The 23,661-nt window shown below is 40.9% G+C and overlaps 1 protein-coding gene across 1 annotated transcript in view; it reads left to right on the top strand.

The window, feature by feature from the left end:
• The first annotated feature begins 2,315 nt into the window (after positions 1–2,315).
• The window catches only part of LOC135571492 (type 2 phosphatidylinositol 4,5-bisphosphate 4-phosphatase-like), a 46,414-nt gene continuing 25,068 nt past the window's right edge, over positions 2,316–23,661 (top strand). Inside the window, exon 1 of the mRNA XM_065018069.1 lies at positions 2,316–2,643. Coding sequence (XP_064874141.1) covers positions 2,535–2,643 — 109 coding nt within the window. The 5' untranslated portion in view covers positions 2,316–2,534. The remainder of the gene's footprint in view (positions 2,644–23,661) is intronic.

The following is a 23,661-nucleotide window of genomic DNA, read 5'->3' as shown; positions in this document are numbered from 1 at the left end:
CTAGACGTGCCCACTCCGAGTCCTCCGCAGCTTGTGTACAGGGAAACAGTCTGATGTCGTGCCTAGACGTGCCCACTCCGAGTCCTCCTCAGCTTGTGTACAGGGAAACAGTCTGATGTCGTGCCTAGACGTGCCCACTCCGAGTCCTCCGCAGCTTGTGTACAGGGAAACAGTCTGATGTTGTGCCTAGACGTGCCCCACTCCGAGTCCTCCTCAGCTTGTGTACAGGGAAACAGTCTGATGTCGTGCCTAGACGTGCCCACTCCGAGTCCTCCGCAGCTTGTGTACAGGGAAACAGTCTGATGTCGTGCCTAGACGTGCCCACTCCGAGTCCTCCGCAGCTTGTGTACAGGGAAACAGTCTGATGTCGTGCCTAGACGTGCCCACTCCGAGTCCTCCGCAGCTTGTGTACAGGGAAACAGTCTGATGTCGTGCCTAGACGTGCCCACTCCGAGTCCTCCGCAGCTTGTGTACAGGGAAACAGTCTGATGTCGTGCCTAGACGTGCCCCACTCCGAGTCCTCCTCAGCTTGTGTACAGGGAAACAGTCTGATGTCGTGCCTAGACGTGCCCCACTCCGAGTCCTCCTCAGCTTGTGTACAGGGAAACAGTCTGATGTCGTGCCTAGACGTGCCCACTCCGAGTCCTCCGCAGCTTGTGTACAGGGAAACAGTCTGATGTCGTGCCTAGACGTGCCCCACTCCGAGTCCTCAGGGAAACAATCGTATAAAGTTTAAACAGTTTAAAAGAAAACAGAAACAGCTCTAAATAGCTTAAATCTGTCTCTCGCGACCCCATTTTTAAATCTGTCTCTCGCGACCCCATTTTTAAATCTGTCTCTCGCGACCCCATTTTTAAATCTGTCTCTCGCGACCCCATTTTTAAATCTGTCTCTCGCGACCCCATTTTTAAATCTGTCTCTCGCGACCCCATTTTTAAATCTGACCCCATTTTTAAATCTGTCTCTCGCGACCCCATTTTTAAATCTGTCTCTCGCGACCCCATTTTTAAATCTGTCTCTCGCGAACCCATTTTTAAATCTGTCTCTCGCGACCCATAGTCTGGGAAATTCTGTAAGCACTGATATGTAGACAATAGTTACCTTTTCGTCTGCTCCTCCTCCTCATGGTGAGTCGAGTTGTTCCTCGTTGTGTTTCTGATTCAGCTTGGTAATATCAGTCAGTCAGCTGTTGTACACCTCTTCTTGTCATTTTTGGGGACAGCATTTTTCAAGCTTTGGATTTTAGCTGAAACATAGTTGATGGTTTATGTCCCCTTTTCACATATCACACTAGTCTACAGTAGTCAAACCTCTATAACACTAGTCTACAGTAGTCAAACCTCCATAACACTAGTCTACAGTAGTCAAACCTCCATAACACTAGTCTACAGTAGTCAAACCTCCATAACACTAGTCTACAGTAGTCAAACCTCCATAACACTAGTCTACAGTAGTCAAACCTCCATAACACTAGTCTACAGTAGTCAAACCTCCATAACACTAGTCTACAGTAGTCAAACCTCTATAACACTAGTCTACAGTAGTCAAACCTCTATAACACTAGTCTACAGTAGTCAAACCTCTATAACACTAGTCTACAGTAGTCAAACCTCCATAACACTAGTCTACAGTAGTCAAACCTCCATAACACTAGTCTACAGTAGTCAAACCTCCATAACACTAGTCTACAGTAGTCAAACCTCCATAACACTAGTCTACAGTAGTCAAACCTCCATAACACTAGTCTACAGTAGTCAAACCTCCATAACACTAGTCTACAGTAGTCAAACCTCCATAACACTAGTCTACAGTAGTCAAACCTCTATAACACTAGTCATACTACAATAATAATAATAATTATCTAACTAGCTAACCTTAACACAGATAAAGGTATATTTGCCTAAACTAAACTGCTGTTTTGATTTTCAAAAAGTTAAGACTTGTTTTAAAAAAAATAAAAAATATCTATCCCACTCAGGGTGTTACAACGTGAGTATAAATTGAGCGCAAACTACTAATAACGTTAGAGCAACGATATCATTGTAAATCTTAAACCTCCATCTAATTGCCAACCTCGCAGATCCTTCTTCTATCACCAAGATCAGAATATAATATTGTAGATTCTTAGATAGTTTTGTTGAATATTTTAAAACCGAGAATAGAATAAAGGCTATCAACCGTAGTTTATTAGGCCTACAGTCGATCTTTGGGAGGATGCAAACTGTATAAATGAGAATTATTCTAAGATCTACTTTGCAGACCTACTAAATGTCATGTCACCACTGTGCATGAGGGTAACGGGTTGGTTTGGGGGAATTTCGCTCTCTCTTGCATTCCGTTGCTCATATCCCTCCCACAGCGGGTCCGGTTTAGGTCTCTGTAGCTCCACCTCCGAGGAACTGGCCTCGCCAGAACAGTAGGCTACCGCCGATTAGCTGGCCGCCCCCCTCCCAAGGAAACACTGGCCAGAAGAGAGGCTCTGCCGCCGTTCAGCTCGTTGTTTATTCGTCTGGGTTGGGCGAACTGCTGCCGCCATGGCCGACGAAGGCATGGATGAACGGTCTCCGCTGCTCTCAGCACCGAACTCCGGGAATGTCTCACCGTTGGAACCGCCGGCATACCTGCAGGACACGAGTCCAAGAGGTAAACCAACGTTAGGCTATGACTCCCCCCATGTGTGCTGAATCGTTTTGGGCGTATCGTGTTGAGCAATGTTTTGCATGGTGCGTTAAATTATAACGGGGAAGACACCGGCATCGGTCTAAAAAAAATCAACCCGACCGGCTGAAAATCCGAAAGTGGAGTTTGCAGTGTTTAGAAGAACAACGCAGGAGAAGGCCTAATCGAATAATTTCACAACAATTCCTGTTGTAGTTCTGTATTCTGTAGTGATGCATCACGATCTGTTGTTGTTGCTGGGTAATACTGTTTACACCCCCCCTCTCCCCCCTTTCTACAAATATCTATACGGATATAAGTGATGTTGTCAGAACATTAACAACGTAGCCATGACTTGAGATGAGCAAGAAGGACATTATCAAATCAGAGGATACCATTATAATTTACAATCCCCTCTGAACATTGTGTTTGTTGTGGTTGTAGGTCTGTAAGACACTAGGCCCATTCACATTTAACATGGCAGGTTATGAATGAGTGTTTAATAACCCATGTATCATTCAGCGCTTTCCATTCATTTGATTGGACCATGAAACAGATATGAAACAGATGTGTTTAGTACAGTATTCCTGTCCCTTCAATCCATGCATGACCCATAGACCCAGTAGTGCATGTTGTTGAGGATCATTTCACTGTGTGCTTTCTGGAAACACAATACCCCCGTATATAGTGTTGTAATATTCAGATGTTTTTCAGATGTGTGGGGGGGATGTGAATGCTCCCATCATTCACCCTGTTTATCTCAGTGATATTCAGATGATGAGCCTATAGAGCCATGATACAGTACTATACACATGCCTGTTGTTCCAGCTGGAATGACTGGACAGTCTACTGACCTACAGTAAACCACACATCTTTGTCAAGAAAGCTTTTCTACTGAGCTGGCTTGAACAAATCTCAGACAGAACAGAGGGGTTACGTTCCTCTCAGACAGAACAGAGGCTACGTTCCTCTCAGACAGAACAGAGGTTACGTTCCTCTCAGACAGAACAGAGGTTACGTTCCTCTCAGACAGAACAGAGGCTACGTTCCTCTCAGACAGAACAGAGGTTACGTTCCTCTCAGACAGAACAGAGGCTACGTTCCTCTCAGGCAGAACAGAGGCTACGTTCCTCTCAGGCAGAACAGAGGCTACGTTCCTCTCAGACAGAACAGAGGCTACGTTCCTCTCAGGCAGAACAGAGGCTACGTTCCTCTCAGGCAGAACAGAGGCTACGTTCCCCTCAGACAGAACAGAGGCTACGTTCCTCTCAGACGTTCCTCTCAGGCAGAACAGAGGCTACGTTCCTCTCAGGCAGAACAGAGGCTACGTTCCTCTCAGACAGAACAGAGGCTACGTTCCTCTCAGACAGAACAGAGGCTACGTTCCTCTCAGACGTTCCTCTCAGGCAGAACAGAGGCTACGTTCCTCTCAGGCAGAACAGAGGCTACGTTCCTCTCAGACAGAACAGAGGCTACGTTCCTCTCAGACAGAACAGAGGCTACGTTCCTCTCAGACAGAACAGAGGCTACGTTCCTCTCAGACAGAACACAGGCTACGTTCTCCACTGGCGCCCTGTGCTCTTCACAGATGAAAGCAGGTTCACACTGAGCACATGTGACAGATGTGACAGTCTGTAGATGCTGTGGAGAACGTTCTGCTGCCTGCAACATCCTCCAACATGACCGGTTTGGCGGTGGCTCAGTCATGGTGTGGGGGGGCCGCACAGTCCTCCATGTGCTCGCCAGAGGTAGCCTGACTGCCATTAGGTACCGAGATGAGATCCTCAGACCCCTTGTGAGACCATATGCTGGTGCGGTTGGCCCTGGGTTCCTCTTAATGCAAGACAATGCTAGACCTCATGTGGCTGGAGTGTGTCAGCAGTTCCTGCAAGAGGAAGGCATTGATGCTATGGCCTGGCCCGCTCGTTCCCCAGACCTGAATCCAATTGAGCACATCTGGGACATCATGTCTCGCAACATCCACCAACGCCACGTTGCACCACAGACTGTCCAGGAGTTGGCGGATGCTTTAGTCCAGGTCTGGGAGGAGATCCCTCAGGAGACCATCCGACACCTCATCAGGAGCATGCCCAGGAGTTGTAGGGAGGTCATACACGCACGTGGAGGCCACACACACTACATTTTGACTTGTTTTAAGGACATCACATCAAAGTTGGATCAGCCTGTAGTGTGGTTTTCCACTTTAATTTTGAGTGTGACTCCAAATCCAGACCTTCATGGGTTGATAAATTTGATTTCCATTGATAATTTTTGTGTGATTTTGTTGTCAGCACATTCAACTATGTAAAGAAAAAAGTATTTAATAAGAATATTTCATTCATTCCGATCTAGGATGTGTTATTTTAGTGTTCCCTTTATTTATTGGAGCAGTGTATATTTCTGGGTTTGGATTGGCTCCAGGTCATGTCGTCATTTGTCGTAACATTGTTCTGCCCTGCTAGTTTTCTTCAACAAAACGAGATATTCTTCAGGAAAAGGAGTGTAAACTGATTTATTGACACCAGGATGCATCCCAAATAGCACCCCATGTAGTGCACTACGTTCTACCAGAGCCCTATGAGTCCTGGTGAAAAGTAGTGCACTATATAGGGAACTGAGAGTCAGACATAATTTACCTTCGGTACATTCTGGAGCACATAGCCAGCCAACAGCCATTTAATGCAGACTGAATGGGTTTATTTTATTTTAATGCTGACTGAATGGGTTTATTTTATTTTAATGCAGACTGAATGTATTTATTTTATTTTAATGTAGACTGAACGGGTTTATTTGAATGCAGACTGAATAGGTTTATTTTATTTTAATGTAGACTGAACGGGTTTATTTGAATGCAGACTGAATAGGTTTATTTTATTTTAATGTAGACTGAACGGGTTTATTTTAATGCAGACTGAATGGGTTTATTTTAATGCAGACTGATTGGGTTTATTTTATTTGAATGCAGACTGAATGGGTTTATTTTATTTTAATGCAGACTGATGGGTTTATTGTATTTTAATGCAGACTGAATGGGTTTATTGTATTTTAATGCAGACTGAATGGGTTTATTGTATTTTAATGCAGACTGAATGGGTTTATTGTATTTTAATGCAGACTGCATGGGTTTATTGTATTTTAATGCAGACTGAATGGGTTTATTGTATTTTAATGCAGACTGAATGGGTTTATTGTATTTTAATGCAGACTGAATGGGTTTATTTTAATGCAGACTGAATGGGTTTATTTTAATGCAGACTGCATGGGTTTATTTTAATGCAGACTGCATGGGTTTATTTTAATGCAGACTGAATGGGTTTATTTTAATGCAGACTGCATGGGTTTATTGTATTTTAATGCAGACTGAATGGGTTTATTTTAATGCAGACTGAATGGGTTTATTTTAATGCAGACTGCATGGGTTTTGTTACCTACCTTTTGTACGGCGTGAGATTTAAATCTGATGTTTAATCCATATTTCACCACTGGATTAACGGTAGACGTTGAGCTGATCTGTAGTGCGCTGGGGGAAGTGATTGCCTTCTCCAGGGTGGCCTAGTGGTTAGAGCGTTGGACTAGTAACCGGAAGGTTGCAAGTTCAAATCCCCGAGCTGACAAGGTACAAATCTGTCGTTCTGCCCCTGAACAAGGCAGTTAACCCACTGTTCCTAGGCCGTCATTGAAAATAAGAATTTGTTCTTAACTGACTTGCCTAGTTAAATAAAGGTCAAATTAAATAAATGAACTTCCTGCATACTGTTTCTGAACAGACTTTTCATTTGTTTTCGCGCTTGAAGACCATAAAAAAAAAAAGTTGATCCGGAATTTGTCAGACATTCCCAGTGTATAGTGATGGCCTAGTTATTTCCCCAATCCTTACTCAGGATTATGGCACATTCTCCGGGTTTATTGGGTTCTGGTTAACTACAAACCTCTATCATTCGCAACAGGGATTGGCACGGGTCAGAGAGGGTAGGACTGCTGAACTAGGCTCTAGTCTGTAGGTTAGTGACTACACAGCTGATTGGTGGTTATCTGGACTGGGTTATTTAATGGTTGTTGTAGTGACTACACAGCTGGGTTATTTAATGGTTGTTATAGTGACTACACAGCTGGGTTATTTAATGGTTGTTGTAGTGACTACACAGCTGGGTTATTTAATGGTTGTTGTCGTGACTACACAGCTGGGTTATTTAATGGTTGTTGTCGTGACTACACAGATGGGTTATTTAATGGTTGTTGTCGTGACTACACAGCTGGGTTATTTAATGGTTGTTATAGTGACTACACAGCTGGGTTATTTAATGGTTGTTATAGTGACTACACAGCTGGGTTATTTAATGGTTGTTGTAGTGACTACACAGATGGGTTATTTAATGGTTGTTGTAGTGACTACACAGCTGGGTTATTTAATGGTTGTTGTCGTGACTACACCGCTGGGTTATTTAATGGTTGTTGTAGTGACTACACAGCTGGGTTATTTAATGGTTGTTATAGTGACTACACAGCTGGGTTATTTAATGGTTGTTGTCGTGACTACACAGCTGGGTTATTTAATGGTTGTTGTCGTGACTACACCGCTGGGTTATTTAATGGTTGTTGTCGTGACTACACAGCTGGGTTATTTAATGGTTGTTGTAGTGACTACACAGCTGGGTTATTTAATGGTTGTTGTCGTGACTACACAGCTGGGTTATTTAATGGTTGTTGTCGTGACTACACAGCTGGGTTATTTAATGGTTGTTGTAGTGACTACACAGATGGGTTATTTAATGGTTGTTGTAGTGACTACACAGATGGGTTATTTAATGGTTGTTATTCTAGAATATAACAGTTTATAGGGTTGACACAAACAGTATTGCGATATTATAAGGTATCGTGGCAAGGAAAGAAAACATATAGAGAACTTAATTTCCTGTGGAAAACAGTCCTAAGGTTGTAAACAAGCAGCCTTACGTTGTCACCCAGATTCACGTTTGTATTCCAACCTATAACACCCACTGTTACATACGCAAGGTTGTAAAGGAGTTTAGTCTGCTTTAGGTTTTCCTTTTTGCCATGGAAAATCAGGTATCATGGTATCTGTCACCATACTGGAATCATGAAAACCCTAGAAAATAACAATAGAATACCCGGTAGAATAGAATACCCGGTAGAATAGAATAGAATACCCGGTAGAATAGAATACCCGGTAGAATAGAATAGAATACCCGGTAGAATAGAATAGAATACCCGGTAGAATAGAATAGAATACCCGGTAGAATAGAATAGAATACCCGGTAGAATAGAATACCCGGTAGAATAGAATAGAATACCCGGTAGAATAGAATAACCTGTAGAATAGAATACTTTGTAGAATAGAACAAAATAGAATACCATGTAGAATAGAACCCCCGTAGAATAGAACAGAATAGAATACCCTTTAGAATAGAATACATTGTAGAATAGAATAACCTGTAGAATAGAACAGAATAGAATACCCTGTAGAATAGAATACATTGTAGAATAGAATAACCTGTAGAATAGAACAGAATACCCAGTAGAATAAAACAGAATAGAATACCCAGTAGAATAGAACAGATTAGAATACCTGGCAGAATAGAACATATTAGAATACCTGGTAGAATAGAACAGATTAGAATACCTAGTAGAATAGAGTAGAATACCCTGTAGAATAGAATAACCTGTAGAATATAATAACCTGTAGAATAGAACAGAATAGAATAACCTGTAGAATAGAACAGAATAGAATAACCAGTAGAATAGAACAGAATAGAATATCCAGTAGAATAGAACAGAATATAATATCCAGTAGAATAGAACCGAATAGAAAACCTTGTAGAATAGAACAGATAAGAATACCTAGTAGAATAGAACAGAATAGAATACCCAGTAGAATAGAACAGAATAGAATACCCAGTAGAATAAAACAGAATAGAATACCTAGTAGAATAGAACAGAATAGAATACCCATACCTTGTAGAATAGAATAACCTGTAGAATAGACCAGAACCGAATACCTTTAAAATAGAATTGAATACCTTGTAGAATAGAACAGGATAGAATACCCTGTAGAATAGAATACATTGTAGAATAGAATACATTGTAGAATAGATCAGAATAGAATACCTTGTAGAATAGAACAGGATAGAATACCCAGTAGAATAGAATACCCAGTAGAATAGAATACCCTGTAGAATAGAATACATTGTAGAATAGAACAGAATAGAATACCATGTAGAATAGAACAGAATAGAACAGAATAGAATACCCTGTAGAATAGAACAGAACATAATACTCAGTAGAATAGAACAGAATAGAATACCCAGTAGAATAGAACAGAATAGAATACCATGTAGAATAGAACAGAATAGAATACCCAGTAGAATAGAACAGAATAGAATACCCTGCAGAATAGAACAGAATAGAATATAACAGAATATAATACCCTGTAGAATAGAACAGAATAGAATACTCAGTAGAATAGAACAGAATAGAATACCCAGTAGAATAGAACAAAATAGAATACCCAGTAGAATAGAACAGAATAGAATACCCTGTAGAACAGAATAGAATACTCAGTAGAACAGAATAGAATACCCAGTAGAATAGAACAAAATAGAATACCCAGTAGAATAGAACAGAATAGAATACTCAATAGAATAGAACAGAATAGAATACTCAGTAGAATAGAATACCCAGTAGAATAGAACAGAACAGAATACTCAGTAGAACAGAACAGAATAGAATACCCAGTAGAATAGAACAGAATAGAATACCATGTAGAATAGAACAGAATAGAATAGAACATAATATAATACCCTGCAGAATAGAACAGAATAGAATACTCAGTAGAATAGAACAGAATAGAATACCCAGTAGAATAGAATACCCAGTAGAATAGAACAGAATAGAATAGTAGAATAGAACAGAATATAATACTCAGTAGAATAGAACAGAATATAATACCCAGTAGAATAGAACAGAATAGAATACCCTGTAGAATAGAACAGAATAGAATACCCTGTAGAATAGAACATAATAGAATACGCTGTAGAATAGAACAGAATAGAATAACCTGTAGAATAGAAAGGAATAGAATACCTGGTAGAATAGAACAGAATACCCTGGAGAATAGAACAGAATAGAATACCCTGTAGAATAGAACGTAATAGAATACCCAGTAGAATAGAACAGAATACTCAGTAGAATAGAACAGAATATAATACTCAGTAGAATAGAATACCCAGTAGAATAGAATACCCTGTAGAATAAAACAGAATAGAATACTCAGTAGAACAGAATAGAATACTCAGTAGAATAGAACAGAATAGAATAGAATAACCTGTAGAATAGAAAGGAATAGAATACCTGGTAGAATAGAACAGAATACCCTGTAGAATAGAATACCCTGTAGAATAGAACAGAATACCCTGTAGAATAGAAAGGAATAGAATACCTGGTAGAATAGAACAGAATACCCTGTAGAATAGAACAGAATACCCTGTAGAATAGAACAGATTAGAATAGAATAACCTGTAGAATAGAAAGGAATAGAATACATGGTATAATAGAACAGAATACCCTGTAGAACAGAATACCCTGTAGAATAGAACAGAATAGAATACCCTGTAGAATAGAACAGATTAGAATACCCAGTAGAATAGAACAGATTAGAAAACCTTGTAGAATAGAATAACCTGTAGAATAGACCAGAACCGAATACCTTTAAAATAGAATTGAATACCTTGTAGAATAGAACAGGATAGAATACCCTGTAGAATAGAATACATTGTAGAATAGATCAGAATAGAATACCTTGTAGAATAGAACAGGATAGAATACCCAGTAGAATAGAATACCCTGTAGAATAGAATACATTGTAGAATAGAATACCATGTAGAATAGAATAGAACAGAATAGAATACCCTGTAGAATAGAACAGAACAGAATACTCAGTAGAATAGAACAGAATAGAATACCCAGTAGAATAGAACAGAATAGAATACCATGTAGAATAGAACAGAATAGAATAGAACATAATAGAATACCCTGCAGAATAGAACATAATAGAATATAACAGAATATAATACCCTGTAGAATAGAACAGAATAGAATACTCAGTAGAATAGAACAGAATAGAATACTCAGTAGAATAGAACATAATAGAATACCCTGCAGAATAGAACATAATAGAATATAACAGAATATAATACCCTGTAGAATAGAACAAAATAGAATACTCAGTAGAATAGAACAGAATAGAATACCCAGTAGAATAGAACAGAATATAATACCCAGTAGAATAGAACAGAATAGAATACTCAGTAGAATAGAATAGAATACTCAGTAGAACAGAATAGAATACTCAGTAGAATAGAACAGAATATAATAGAATAACCTGTAGAATAGAAAGGAATAGAATACCTGGTATAATAGAACAGAATACCCTGTAGAATAGAATACCCTGTAGAATAGAACAGAATAGAATACCCTGTAGAATAGAACAGATTAGAATACCCAGTAGAATAGAACAGATTAGAATACCCAGTAGAATAGAACAGATTAGAATACCTAGTAGAATAGAACAGCCTAGTGGTTAGAGTGTTGGACTAGTAACCGGAAGGTTGCAAGTTCAAACCCCCGAGCTGACAAGGTACAAATCTGTCGTTCTGCCCCTGAACAGGCAGTTAACCCACTTTTCCTAGGCTGTCATTGAAAATAAGAATTTGTTCTTAACTGACTTGCCTAGTTAAATAAAGGTTAAAAAAATATATTTAAAAAATACTGAAACTACCCGCTGGCTAGCTGCCCTCCATTAGACTGAGACTACCAGCTGGCTAGCTGCCCTCCGTTAGACTGAGACTACCAGATGGCTAGCTGCCCTCCATGAGACTACCCGCTGGCTAGCTGCCCTCCATTAGACTGAGACTACCAGATGGCCAGCTGTCCCCCATTAGGCTGAGACTACCAGATGGCTAGCTGCCCTCCGTTAGACTGAGACTACCAGCTGGCTAGCTGCCCTCCGTTAGACTGAGACTACCAGATGGCTAGCTGCCCTCCATGAGACTACCCGCTGGCTAGCTGCCCTCCATTCGACTGAAACTACCAGATGGCTAGCTGCCCTCCATTAGACTGAGACTACCAGCTGGCTAGCTGCCTTCCATTCGACTGAAACTACCAGCTGGCTAGCTGCCCTCCATTAGACTGAGACTACCCGCTGGCTAGCTGCCCTCCATTAGGCTGAGACTACCAGCCGGCCAGCTGCCCTCCATTAGGCTGAGACTACCAGCCGGCCAGCTGCCCTCCATTCGACTGAAACTACCCGCTGGCTAACTGCCCTCCATTAGACTGAGACTACCAGATGGCTAGCTGCCCTCCATGAGACTGAGACTACCAGATGGCTAGCTGCCCTCCATTAGACTGAGACTACCAGCCGGCCAGCTGCCCTCCATTCGACTGAAACTACCCGCTGGCTAACTGCCCTCCATTAGACTGAGACTACCAGATGGCTAGCTGCCCTCCATGAGATTGAGACTACCAGATGGCTAGCTGCCCTCCATGAGACTGAGACTACCAGATGGCTAGCTGCCCTCCATGAGACTGAGACTACCAGATGGCTAGCTGCCCTCCATTAGACTGAGACTACCAGCTGGCTAGCTGCCTTCCATTCGACTGAAACTACCAGATGGCTAGCTGCCCTCCATTAGACTGAGACTACCCGCTGGCTAGCTGCCCTCCATTAGGCTGAGACTACCAGCCGGCCAGCTGCCCTCCATTAGGCTGAGACTACCAGCCGGCCAGCTGCCCTCCATTCGACTGAAACTACCCGCTGGCTAACTGCCCTCCATTAGACTGAGACTACCAGATGGCTAGCTGCCCTCCATGAGACTGAGACTACCAGATGGCTAGCTGCCCTCCATTAGACTGAGACTACCAGCCGGCCAGCTGCCCTCCATTCGACTGAAACTACCCGCTGGCTAACTGCCCTCCATTAGACTGAGACTACCAGATGGCTAGCTGCCCTCCATGAGACTGAGACTACCAGATGGCTAGCTGCCCTCCATGAGACTGAAACTACCCGCTGGCTAGCTGCCCTCCATTCGACTGAAACTACCCGCTGGCTAGCTGCCCTCCATTAGACTGAGACTACCTGCCGGCCAGCTGCCCTTCATTAGACTGAGACTACCAGCCGGCCAGCTGCCCTCCATGATACTGAGACTACCAGCCGGCCAGCTGCCCTCCATGAGGCTGAGACTACCAGATGGCTAGCTGCCCTCCATTAGACTGAGACTACCAGCTGGCTAGCTGCCCTCCATGAGACTGAGACTACCAGATGGCTAGCTGCCCTCCATGAGACTGAGACTACCAGATGGCTAGCTGCCCTCCATTAGACTGAGTGGCTAGCTGCCCTCCATGAGACTGAGACTACCAGATGGCTAGCTGCCCTCCATTAGACTGAGACTACCAGCTGGCTAGCTGCCCTCCATTAGACTGAGACTACCAGATGGCTAGCTGCCCTCCATGAGACTGAAACTACCAGATGGCTAGCTGCCCTCCATTAGACTGAAACTACCCGCTGGCTAGCTGCCCTCCATTAGACTGAGACTACCAGATGGCTAGCTGCCCTCCATGAGACTGAAACTACCCGCTGGCTAGCTGCCCTCCATTAGACTGTGACTACCAGCTGGCTAGCTGCCCTCCATTAGACTGAGACTACCAGCTGGCTAGCTGCCCTCCATTAGGCTGAGACTACCAGCCGGCCAGCTGCCCTCCATGATACTGAGACTACCAGCTGGCCAGCTGCCCTCCATTAGGCTGAGACTACCAGCTGGCCAGCTGCCCTCCATTAGGCTGAGACTACCAGCTGGCCAGCTGCCCTCCATGATACTGAGACTACCAGCCGGCCAGCTGCCCTCCATTAGACTGAGACTACCAGCCGGCCAGCTGCCCTTCATTAGACTGAGACTACCAGCTGGCCAGCTGCCCTCCATGATACTGAGACTACCAGCCGGCCAGCTGCCCTCCATTAGACTGAGACTACCAGCCGGCCAGCTGCCCTTCATTAGACTGAGACTACCAGCTGGCTAGCTGCCCTCCATTAGACTGAGACTACCAGCTGGCTAGCTGCCCTCCATTGGACTGAGACTACCAGCTGGCTAGCTGCCCTCCATTGGACTGAGACTACCAGCTGGCTAGCTGTCCACCATTGGACTGAGACTACCAGCTGGCTAACTGCCCTCCATTAGGCTGAGACTACCAGCTGGCTAGCTGCCCTCCATTAGACTGAGACTACCAGCTGGCTAGCTGCCCTCCATTAGACTGAGACTACCAGCTGGTTCGCAGCCCTCCATGAGTGGCCCAAGATGCTAGCTGCCCTCCATTAGACTGAGACTACCAGATGGCTAGCTGCCCTCCATTAGACTGAGACTACCAGCCGGCTATCTGCCCTCCATGAGACTGAGACTACCAGCTGGCTAGCTGCCCTCCATTAAAGCTATTCAGCCAACTAGCTGCCCTCCATTAAAGCATTTCACTTGTTTGTCATCATTTCCAATCTGTTTTTTTAGGGCTGCATTTTAATTGGAGGAATTTTATTTGAACTGTATTTAACCAGGAAAATTTAAACATATTCTAATTCTATTGTTGGAATATAGTGTGGCAGACAACTTTGAGTTACACTGTTTTTGAATGACAACCCTGTGACAGTAGGAAAAAAATGGGCAGTTAGTCAGTGTTTTCAGAGGCATTAGATGTTACATTACATGTTCTCCCTTATTAGACTGGGGTGATAAATGATCAGATGGTCATGTACAGGTAGAGATATTGGTGTGCTTGATTTAGAAGATAAATAAATAAAAAAAAAAACATGTATAAAAACAGTATGGGGACCAGGTAGGTGTATTAGGTGGGCTACATTTGCTCTGACTATACATAGCATATTTAGCTGCTGGATAGCTGATGTTTAACTGGTGAGGGAGATAAAAGTTAACTTCACCATTTTTATTTTATCCACAGCATTTACTGGAAGAAAGGTGAAATGAGGTGCTGTTTGGGATCAGTAAGATACAAACATAGCTGGAGCGTGTGCTACGGATTTATATTACCAGTGAACTGAGAAAGTGGATTCAGCATTGTTGTCAGATGACCACCATGTTGTGTGACGGCAAGACGAGGGTCACAACCAGGGTTCCCAGTGGTGGGCCATTTTTGTAGATGACATATCAGTTTTACTAGGGTAAGCTTGAGGTTTAGCAAAAATGTTTCAGCAAAGTTGATGGCACATGGAAGAGCTATGTCCAGTTTATGAGTTTCCAAGTGTTGGAGAGCCATTTAGTAGATGAGTTGCCGAAATGTGGGAGAATAGTCAGTTTTAGCTATGAGTTTCCAAGTGAGGAGTGAAGGAGGCTATGAATAGAAAGCCGACTCTTGATTTGATTTCCAAGTTGGAGATGTTTGTGAGTCTGGAAGGAGAGTTTGCAGTCTAGCCAGACACCTAGGTACTTATAGATGTCCACATATTCAAGGTGGGAGAGCATCCAGGGTGGTGATGCTAGTCGGGCATGCGGGTGCAGGCAGCGATCGGTTGAAAAGCATGCATTTGGTTTTAGTTAAGAGCAGTTGGAGGCCATGAAGTTGCTGTATGGAGAGTTTGGAGGTTAGCTAGCACAGTGTCCAATGTGGGAGAGTATATAGAATGGTGCTATGAGTTTCAGGGAAAGTGGGCAAGAGCAACATCATTGATATATACAGAGAAATGAGTTTCCAAGTGGGAAGCCTGTGGCACCCCTATGAGTTTCCAGGGGACAGCATGCCCTCCGAGCTACTCTGTCTGAGTTTCCGAAACCGAGGCTATTGAGTCTGCCGATAAGAATATGGTGATTGACAGAGTCGAAAGCCTTGGCGAGGTCGATGAAGACGGCTGCACAGTACTGTCTTTTTATGATTGACCAGTAAAGTGGGAGAGCTATGTCGCTAATATGAGTTTCAAGTGGGAGAGCTATGAAGCTAGCTACTGAGTTTCCAAGTGGGGAGAGGCATGTCACTAGCTATGAGTTGACCAAGTGGGAGACCAGATTGTCAGCGGAGCTATGAGTATCCAAGTGGTCAGAGACCTGTTTGTTAGCTTGAGTTTCAAGTAGATAGGCAGGGCAGGATGTATCTAGCTATAGCAGTTTTTCCAGGTGTCTCCCTTGAAGAGGGGAGAGCTCGGCAGCTTTTGCAAGCTTGAGGATCCAAGTATGGAGAGGTTGAACAGGCTGGTAATGGGGTTGCGACAATGGGAGAGATAGTTTCAGAAATAGAGGGTCCAGATTTTCCAAGTGGGAGAGCTGATTTGTACGGGGCTAGGTTTTGAGTTTCCAGAACATGGGAGATCTGGATTTAGCTAAAGGAGCTGGAGAGTTGGGCGAAGTGGGAGAGCTATGGTAGCTAGCTATGAGTTTCCAGCCGTGGAGAGAGCTATTGAAGCTATGAGGAGATCCAGCAGTGGGAGAGCTATTAGCTAGCTATGAGTTTCAAGAGCTACAGGATGCAAACTTCTGCCTGGAAGAATCGCCTTGGGGAGAGCTATGTAGGTTAGCTTCCTGAGTTGCCATATGGGAGAACTAGAGTACCAGTCAGAAGTTTGGCTACAGGGCATACTCTGATTCAAGGGTTTTTCTTTATTTGAAAAAATGGCTACATTGTATAATAATAGTGAAGACGTCAAAACTTGAAATAACACCATGGAATCATGTAGTAACCATAAAAGTATTAAACAAATAAAAAAAATATTTTAGTTTCTTCAAAGGCCACCCTTTGCCTCGATGACATTTTTGCACACTCTGGCATTCTCTCAACCAGCTTCACCTGGAATGCTATTCCAACAGTCTTGAAGGAGTTCCCACATATGCTAGGGTGCACTCTGCTGGCTGAACCCTGGGTTCCTTTGGTTCAACCATCTCAATTAAATTGAGCACAGGTGATTGTGGAGGCCAGGACTGTTGATGTATCACCATCACTCTCCTTCTTGATCAAATAGACCTTCATAGCCTGGAGGTGTGTTTTGGGTTTATTGTCCTGTTGAAAAACAAATAGTTCAACTGTTTAGTCCCACTAAGCGCATCTCACAAAGACACAGCGGTTGGAACTAAAAATCTAAAATTTGGACTCATCAGCCCAAAGGACAGATTTCCACCAGTCTAATGTCCATTGCTTGTGTTTGGGTTGGCCCAAACAAGTCTCTTCTTCTTATTGACTTTCTTTACAGTTTCTTTGACAGCAATTAGACCATGAAGGCCTGATTCTTTTGGACGCTTCCTGAGCCATAACTTAGACACGGCAAACACGGAAATAGTTTCAAATGTTTTTCCACCATACATTTTTCCCTGATGTTGACATTTTAAAACCACTTCAAAAGTCAACAAATGGGGTCATGTTTTGACATAGGGCCTGGGTACCTCCACATCTCTTCCGGAACAGAGAAGGTGATTTTTAAAAATATCAATACTTTTTAATTTGACCCCTGCATTTTTCTGAACTCCAATTTCTAATGTGGTATCCAATTGTTTTAGTAGCTACTGTCTCATCGCTACAACTCCTGTTAGTCAGTGGCTCGGGAGAGATGAAGGTTGAAAGTCATGCTTCTTAACACAGAGCACATCCAACCCAGAAGCTAGCCGCACCAATGTGTCGGAGGAAACACGGTGCACCGATGAGACAAGGACATCCCTACCGCCAAGCCCTCCCTAACCCGGACGACGCTAGGCCAAACATGTGTCGCCCTCCCGATTTCGAGGCCGGTTACGACAGAGCGCAAACCCAGAGTCTCTGGTGGCACAACTGCACTGCAACAGCTGCTATTAACCACTGCGCCACCCAGGAGGCCGGACAAGGGGATTTTATCAATATATTTGATTCTATTTACTCTCAGATTTGAAAAATGCTAATTAGCATCAAACTAAACATAATGCAAGAATAGAAATCCCTGCAAGGAGAGTCATCTCTAGCGGACACTTTTCTGTCCAAGCTAGCAAAGCTAGATTTAGCTAACTTGATCCAAACAAACTAAATGTAGCTAGCTTTGAGTTGCCATATATATATATATATTAATGTATTCTATATTTGATCTAATATTTATTGTCTTAATTTGCATTTGGTGTAGCTAGCTTGAGTTTCCATGTGGGAGAGCTATGTAGCTAGCTATGTCTTGGGAGAGCTATCTGGTACATAATAATAATAATTATAATAATGCCCTAGTAGCAGTCAGATATTTACAATGTAACGTGAAAACAAAGGCTAGTTTTTTGTTGAGTTCCAAAGAGAGCTAGCTAGATGAGTTTATTAGCAACATATCCTCATTTTACCATATCCTCTTCTCCTTCAGCCGGTGGAGAGCTATTATTTCAGCCCCTTATCATTGCTGCCAACCAGCTATGAGCGAGGTGAGATGTATTTTGATTTCTGTGGGAAGCACTGCTGCAGCTATGAGTTTCCAACTAACTTGAGCATGTTCTAGCTTGAGTTTCAATGGGAGATTAACTCATGAGTATCCATAATCATGAATCAATGGGAATCATGTGAATGAATGAATAGAGCATATTTATTTGTCAATTCCAATGGGAGAGCCTAGTCACCCATCAATCACGTCAAAAACTTGAACAAAAACTTTATGAAACAATGCATACACAGTGAAGAGCTATGCCATTTATACATAACATATAGACATTTGACTTTGAAGTAAAGATAAAATGATTTATTCATCATTGCCACATACCTGGGACATTGAAGATTACCAGATGAACTGTGATTACTATCCTGGGACATTACCTATTATTACTATCAGAGAGAGCACAGATTATTCTGCTTTTCCATTTGAGGAATTAGACCAGCACAAATAACACAGCATGTAAAATGTATTCATGTCTCAACACACTATATCAACACACTATATCAACACACTATATCAACACACTATATCAACAACCTATATCAACACCCTATATCAACACACTATATCAACACAATACCAACACACTATATCAACACCCTTGATCAGCTATCAACACTAGCTATATGGACACACTATACCAACATGATAGTCCCCTATATCAACACACTATACCAACACCCTTACCAACAATATCAACACTATATCAAAACAGATTTAGTGGGAATGTCCAACACTATATCAACACCTTCTATATCAACACTATTCAACACCCTATATATTTTTATACCAACACACTATACCAACACACTATACCAACACACTATATCAACACACTATACCAACACACTATACCAACACACTATACCAACACACTATACCAACACACTATATCAACACACTATATCAACACACTATACCAACACACTATATCAACACACTATATCAACACACTATACCAACACACTATACCAACACACTATATCAACACTATATCAACACTATATCAACACACTATATCAACACTATACCAACACTATATCAACACTATATCAACACTTATCAACACTGATAGACCTAATCAACACTATATTTTTCAACACCCTATATCAACACATATCAACACTATATCAACACTATATCAACACCCTATATCAACACTATACCAACACTATATCAACACTATATCAACACTATACCAACACACTATATCAACACTATATCAACACTATATCAACACTATACCAACACACTATATCAACACACTATATCAACACACTATACCAACACTATATCAACACTATAGCCCTAAACACACTATATCAACACACTATATCAACACAGAAATATCATTTAGCGTGAAAACACTTTTCTTGTAGCAAGCTAATAGCTAACTTGATCCTCATTTAACACCCTATATCAACACACTATATCAACACACTATACCAACACACTATACCAACACACTATATCAACACACTATACCAACACACTATATCAACACACTATATCAACACCCTATATCAACACACTATATCAACACCCAATACCAACACACTATACCAATATCCTCATATCAACACACTATATCAACACCCTATATCAACACACTATACCAACACAGCGAGGTGAGATACCAACACACTATATCAACACACTATATCAACACCCTAATCAACACACTATACCAACACACTATATCAACACCCATATTAACACACTGTATCCATAATCATGAATCACACTGAATCAATCAACACTATACCAATATTTATTTGTCACTAATATCAACACCCTATATCAACACACTATACCAACACACTATATCAACACACTATATCAACATATATCAACACACTATATTTAACACACTATATAAACACACTATATCAACACCAGATGAACTATATCAACACACTATATCAACACAGATTATCATTTCCAACACACTATACCAACACACTATATCAACACACTATATCAACACCCTATATCAAACAACACACTACCAACACACTATACCAACACACTATATCAACACACTATATCAACACCCTATATCAACACACTATACCAACACTACTATATCAACACACTATATCAACACCTATATCAACTATATCAACACACTATATCAACACACTATATCAACACACTATATCAACACACTATACCAACACACTATATCAACACCCTATACCAACACACTATACCAACACCTATATCAACACACTATATCAACACCCTATATCAACACACTATACCAACACACTATACCAACACACTATATCAACACACTATATCAACACCCTATATCAACACACTATACCAACACACTATATCAACACACTATATCAACACCCTATATCAACACACTATATCAACACACTATACCAAACACTATACCAACACACTATATCAACACACTATATCAACACCCTATATCAACACACTATACCAACACCTATACCAACACACTATATCAACACACTATATCAACACCCTATATCAACACACTATACCAACACACTATATCAACACACTATATCAACACCCTATATCAACACACTATATCAACACACTATATCAACACACTATACCAACACACTATATCAACACACTATATCAACACCCTATATCAACACACTATACCAACACACTATACCAACACACTATACCAACACACTATACCAACACACTATACCAACACACTATACCAACACCCTATATCAACACCCTATATCAACACACTATATCAACACACTATATCAACACACTATATCAACACACTATATCAACACACTATATCAACACACTATATCAACACACTATACCAACACACTATATCAACACACTATATCAACACCCTATATCAACACACTATATCAACACACTATATCAACACCCTATATCAACACCCTATATCAACACTATATCAACACTATATCAACACTATATCAACACACTATACCAACACACTATACCAACACACTATACCAACACACTATACCAACACACTATACCAACACCCTATATCAACACCCTATACCAACACCCTATACCAACACCCTATACCAACACCCTATACCAACACCCTATATCAACACCCTATACCAACACACTATATCAACACCCTATACCAACACTATATCAACACTATATCAACACACTATATCAACACTATATCAACACCCTATATCAACACCCTATATCAACACTATATCAACACCCTATATCAACACCCTATATCAACACTATATCAACACCCTATATCAACACTATATCAACACTATATCAACACCCTATATCAACACCCTATATCAACACCCTATATCAACACTATATCAACACTATATCAACACCCTATATCAACACCCTATATCAACACCCTATATCAACACTATATCAACACCCTATATCAACACCCTATATCAACACCCTATATCAACACCCTATATCAACACTATATCAACACCCTATATCAACACCCTATATCAACACCCTATACCAACACTATATCAACACTATATCAACACTATATCAACACCCTATATCAACACTATATCAACACCCTATACCAACACTATATCAACACTATATCAACACCCTATATCAACACCCTATATCAACACTATATCAACACCCTATATCAACACTATATCAACACCCTATATCAACACCCTATATCAACACTATATCAACACACTATATCAACACCCTATATCAACACCCTATATCAACACACTATATCAACACCCTATATCAACACTATATCAACACCCTATATCAACACCCTATATCAACACCCTATACCAACACTATATCAACACCCTATATCAACACTATATCAACACTATACCAACACTATATCAACACTATATCAACACTATATCAACACCCTATATCAACACCCTATATCAACACTATATCAACACTATATCAACACCCTATATCAACACTATATCAACACCCTATATCAACACTATATCAACACTATATCAACACTATATCAACACCCTATATCAACACCCTATATCAACACTCTATATCAACACTATATCAACACCCTATATCAACACTATATCAACACTATACCAACACACTATACCAACACACTATACCAACACAGCTATACCAACACCCTATACCAACACCCTATACCAACACTATATCAACACCCTATATCAACACCCTATACCAACACACTATATCAACACACTATATCAACACCCTATATCAACACTATATCAACACTATATCAACACTATATCAACACCCTATATCAACACCCTATATCAACACTATATCAACACCCTATATCAACACCCTATATCAACACTATATCAACACTATATCAACACCCTATATCAACACTATATCAACACTATATCAACACCCTATATCAACACCCTATATCAACACCCTATATCAACACCCTATATCAACACTATATCAACACCCTATATCAACACCCTATATCAACACCCTATATCAACACACTATACCAACACCCTATATCAACACTATATCAACACCCTATATCAACACCCTATATCAACACCCTATACCAACACTATATCAACACCCTATATCAACACTATATCAACACTATACCAACACTATATCAACACTATATCAACACCCTATATCAACACTATATCAACACCCTATATCAACACTATATCAACACCCTATATCAACACTATATCAACACCCTATATCAACACTATATCAACACCCTATATCAACACTATATCAACACTATATCAACACCCTATATCAACACCCTATATCAACACTCTATATCAACACTATATCAACACTATATCAACACCCTATATCAACACCCTATATCAACACCCTATATCAACACTATATCAACACTATATCAACACTATATCAACACCCTATATCAACACTATATCAACACTATACCAACACACTATACCAACACACTATACCAACACAGCTATACCAACACACTATACCAACACCCTATACCAACACAGCTATACCAACACACTATACCAACACCCTATATCAATACCCTATATCAACACCCTATATCAACACTATATCAACACCCTATATCAACACCCTATATCAACACACTATATCAACACTATATCAACACCCTATATCAACACTATATCAACACCCTATATCAACACCCTATATCAACACCCTATATCAACACCCTATATCAACACTATATCAACACTATATCAACACCCTATATCAACACTATATCAACACCCTATATCAACACCCTATATCAACACCCTATATCAACACTATATCAACACTATATCAACACTATATCAACACCCTATATCAACACCCTATATCAACACTATATCAACACTATATCAACACCCTATATCAACACTATATCAACACCCTATATCAACACCCTATATCAACACACTATATCAACACTATATCAACACACTATATCAACACTATATCAACACCCTATATCAACACCCTATATCAACACCCTATATCAACACCCTATATCAACACTATATCAACACTATATCAACACCCTATATCAACACTATATCAACACCCTA

This window comes from Oncorhynchus nerka, linkage group LG4 (assembly GCF_034236695.1).
Source record: "Oncorhynchus nerka isolate Pitt River linkage group LG4, Oner_Uvic_2.0, whole genome shotgun sequence".
NCBI lineage: Eukaryota > Metazoa > Chordata > Actinopteri > Salmoniformes > Salmonidae > Oncorhynchus > Oncorhynchus nerka.
The sequence above is the reverse complement of the archived record's forward strand: the minus strand, read 5'-3'. Positions and strand labels throughout refer to the sequence as shown.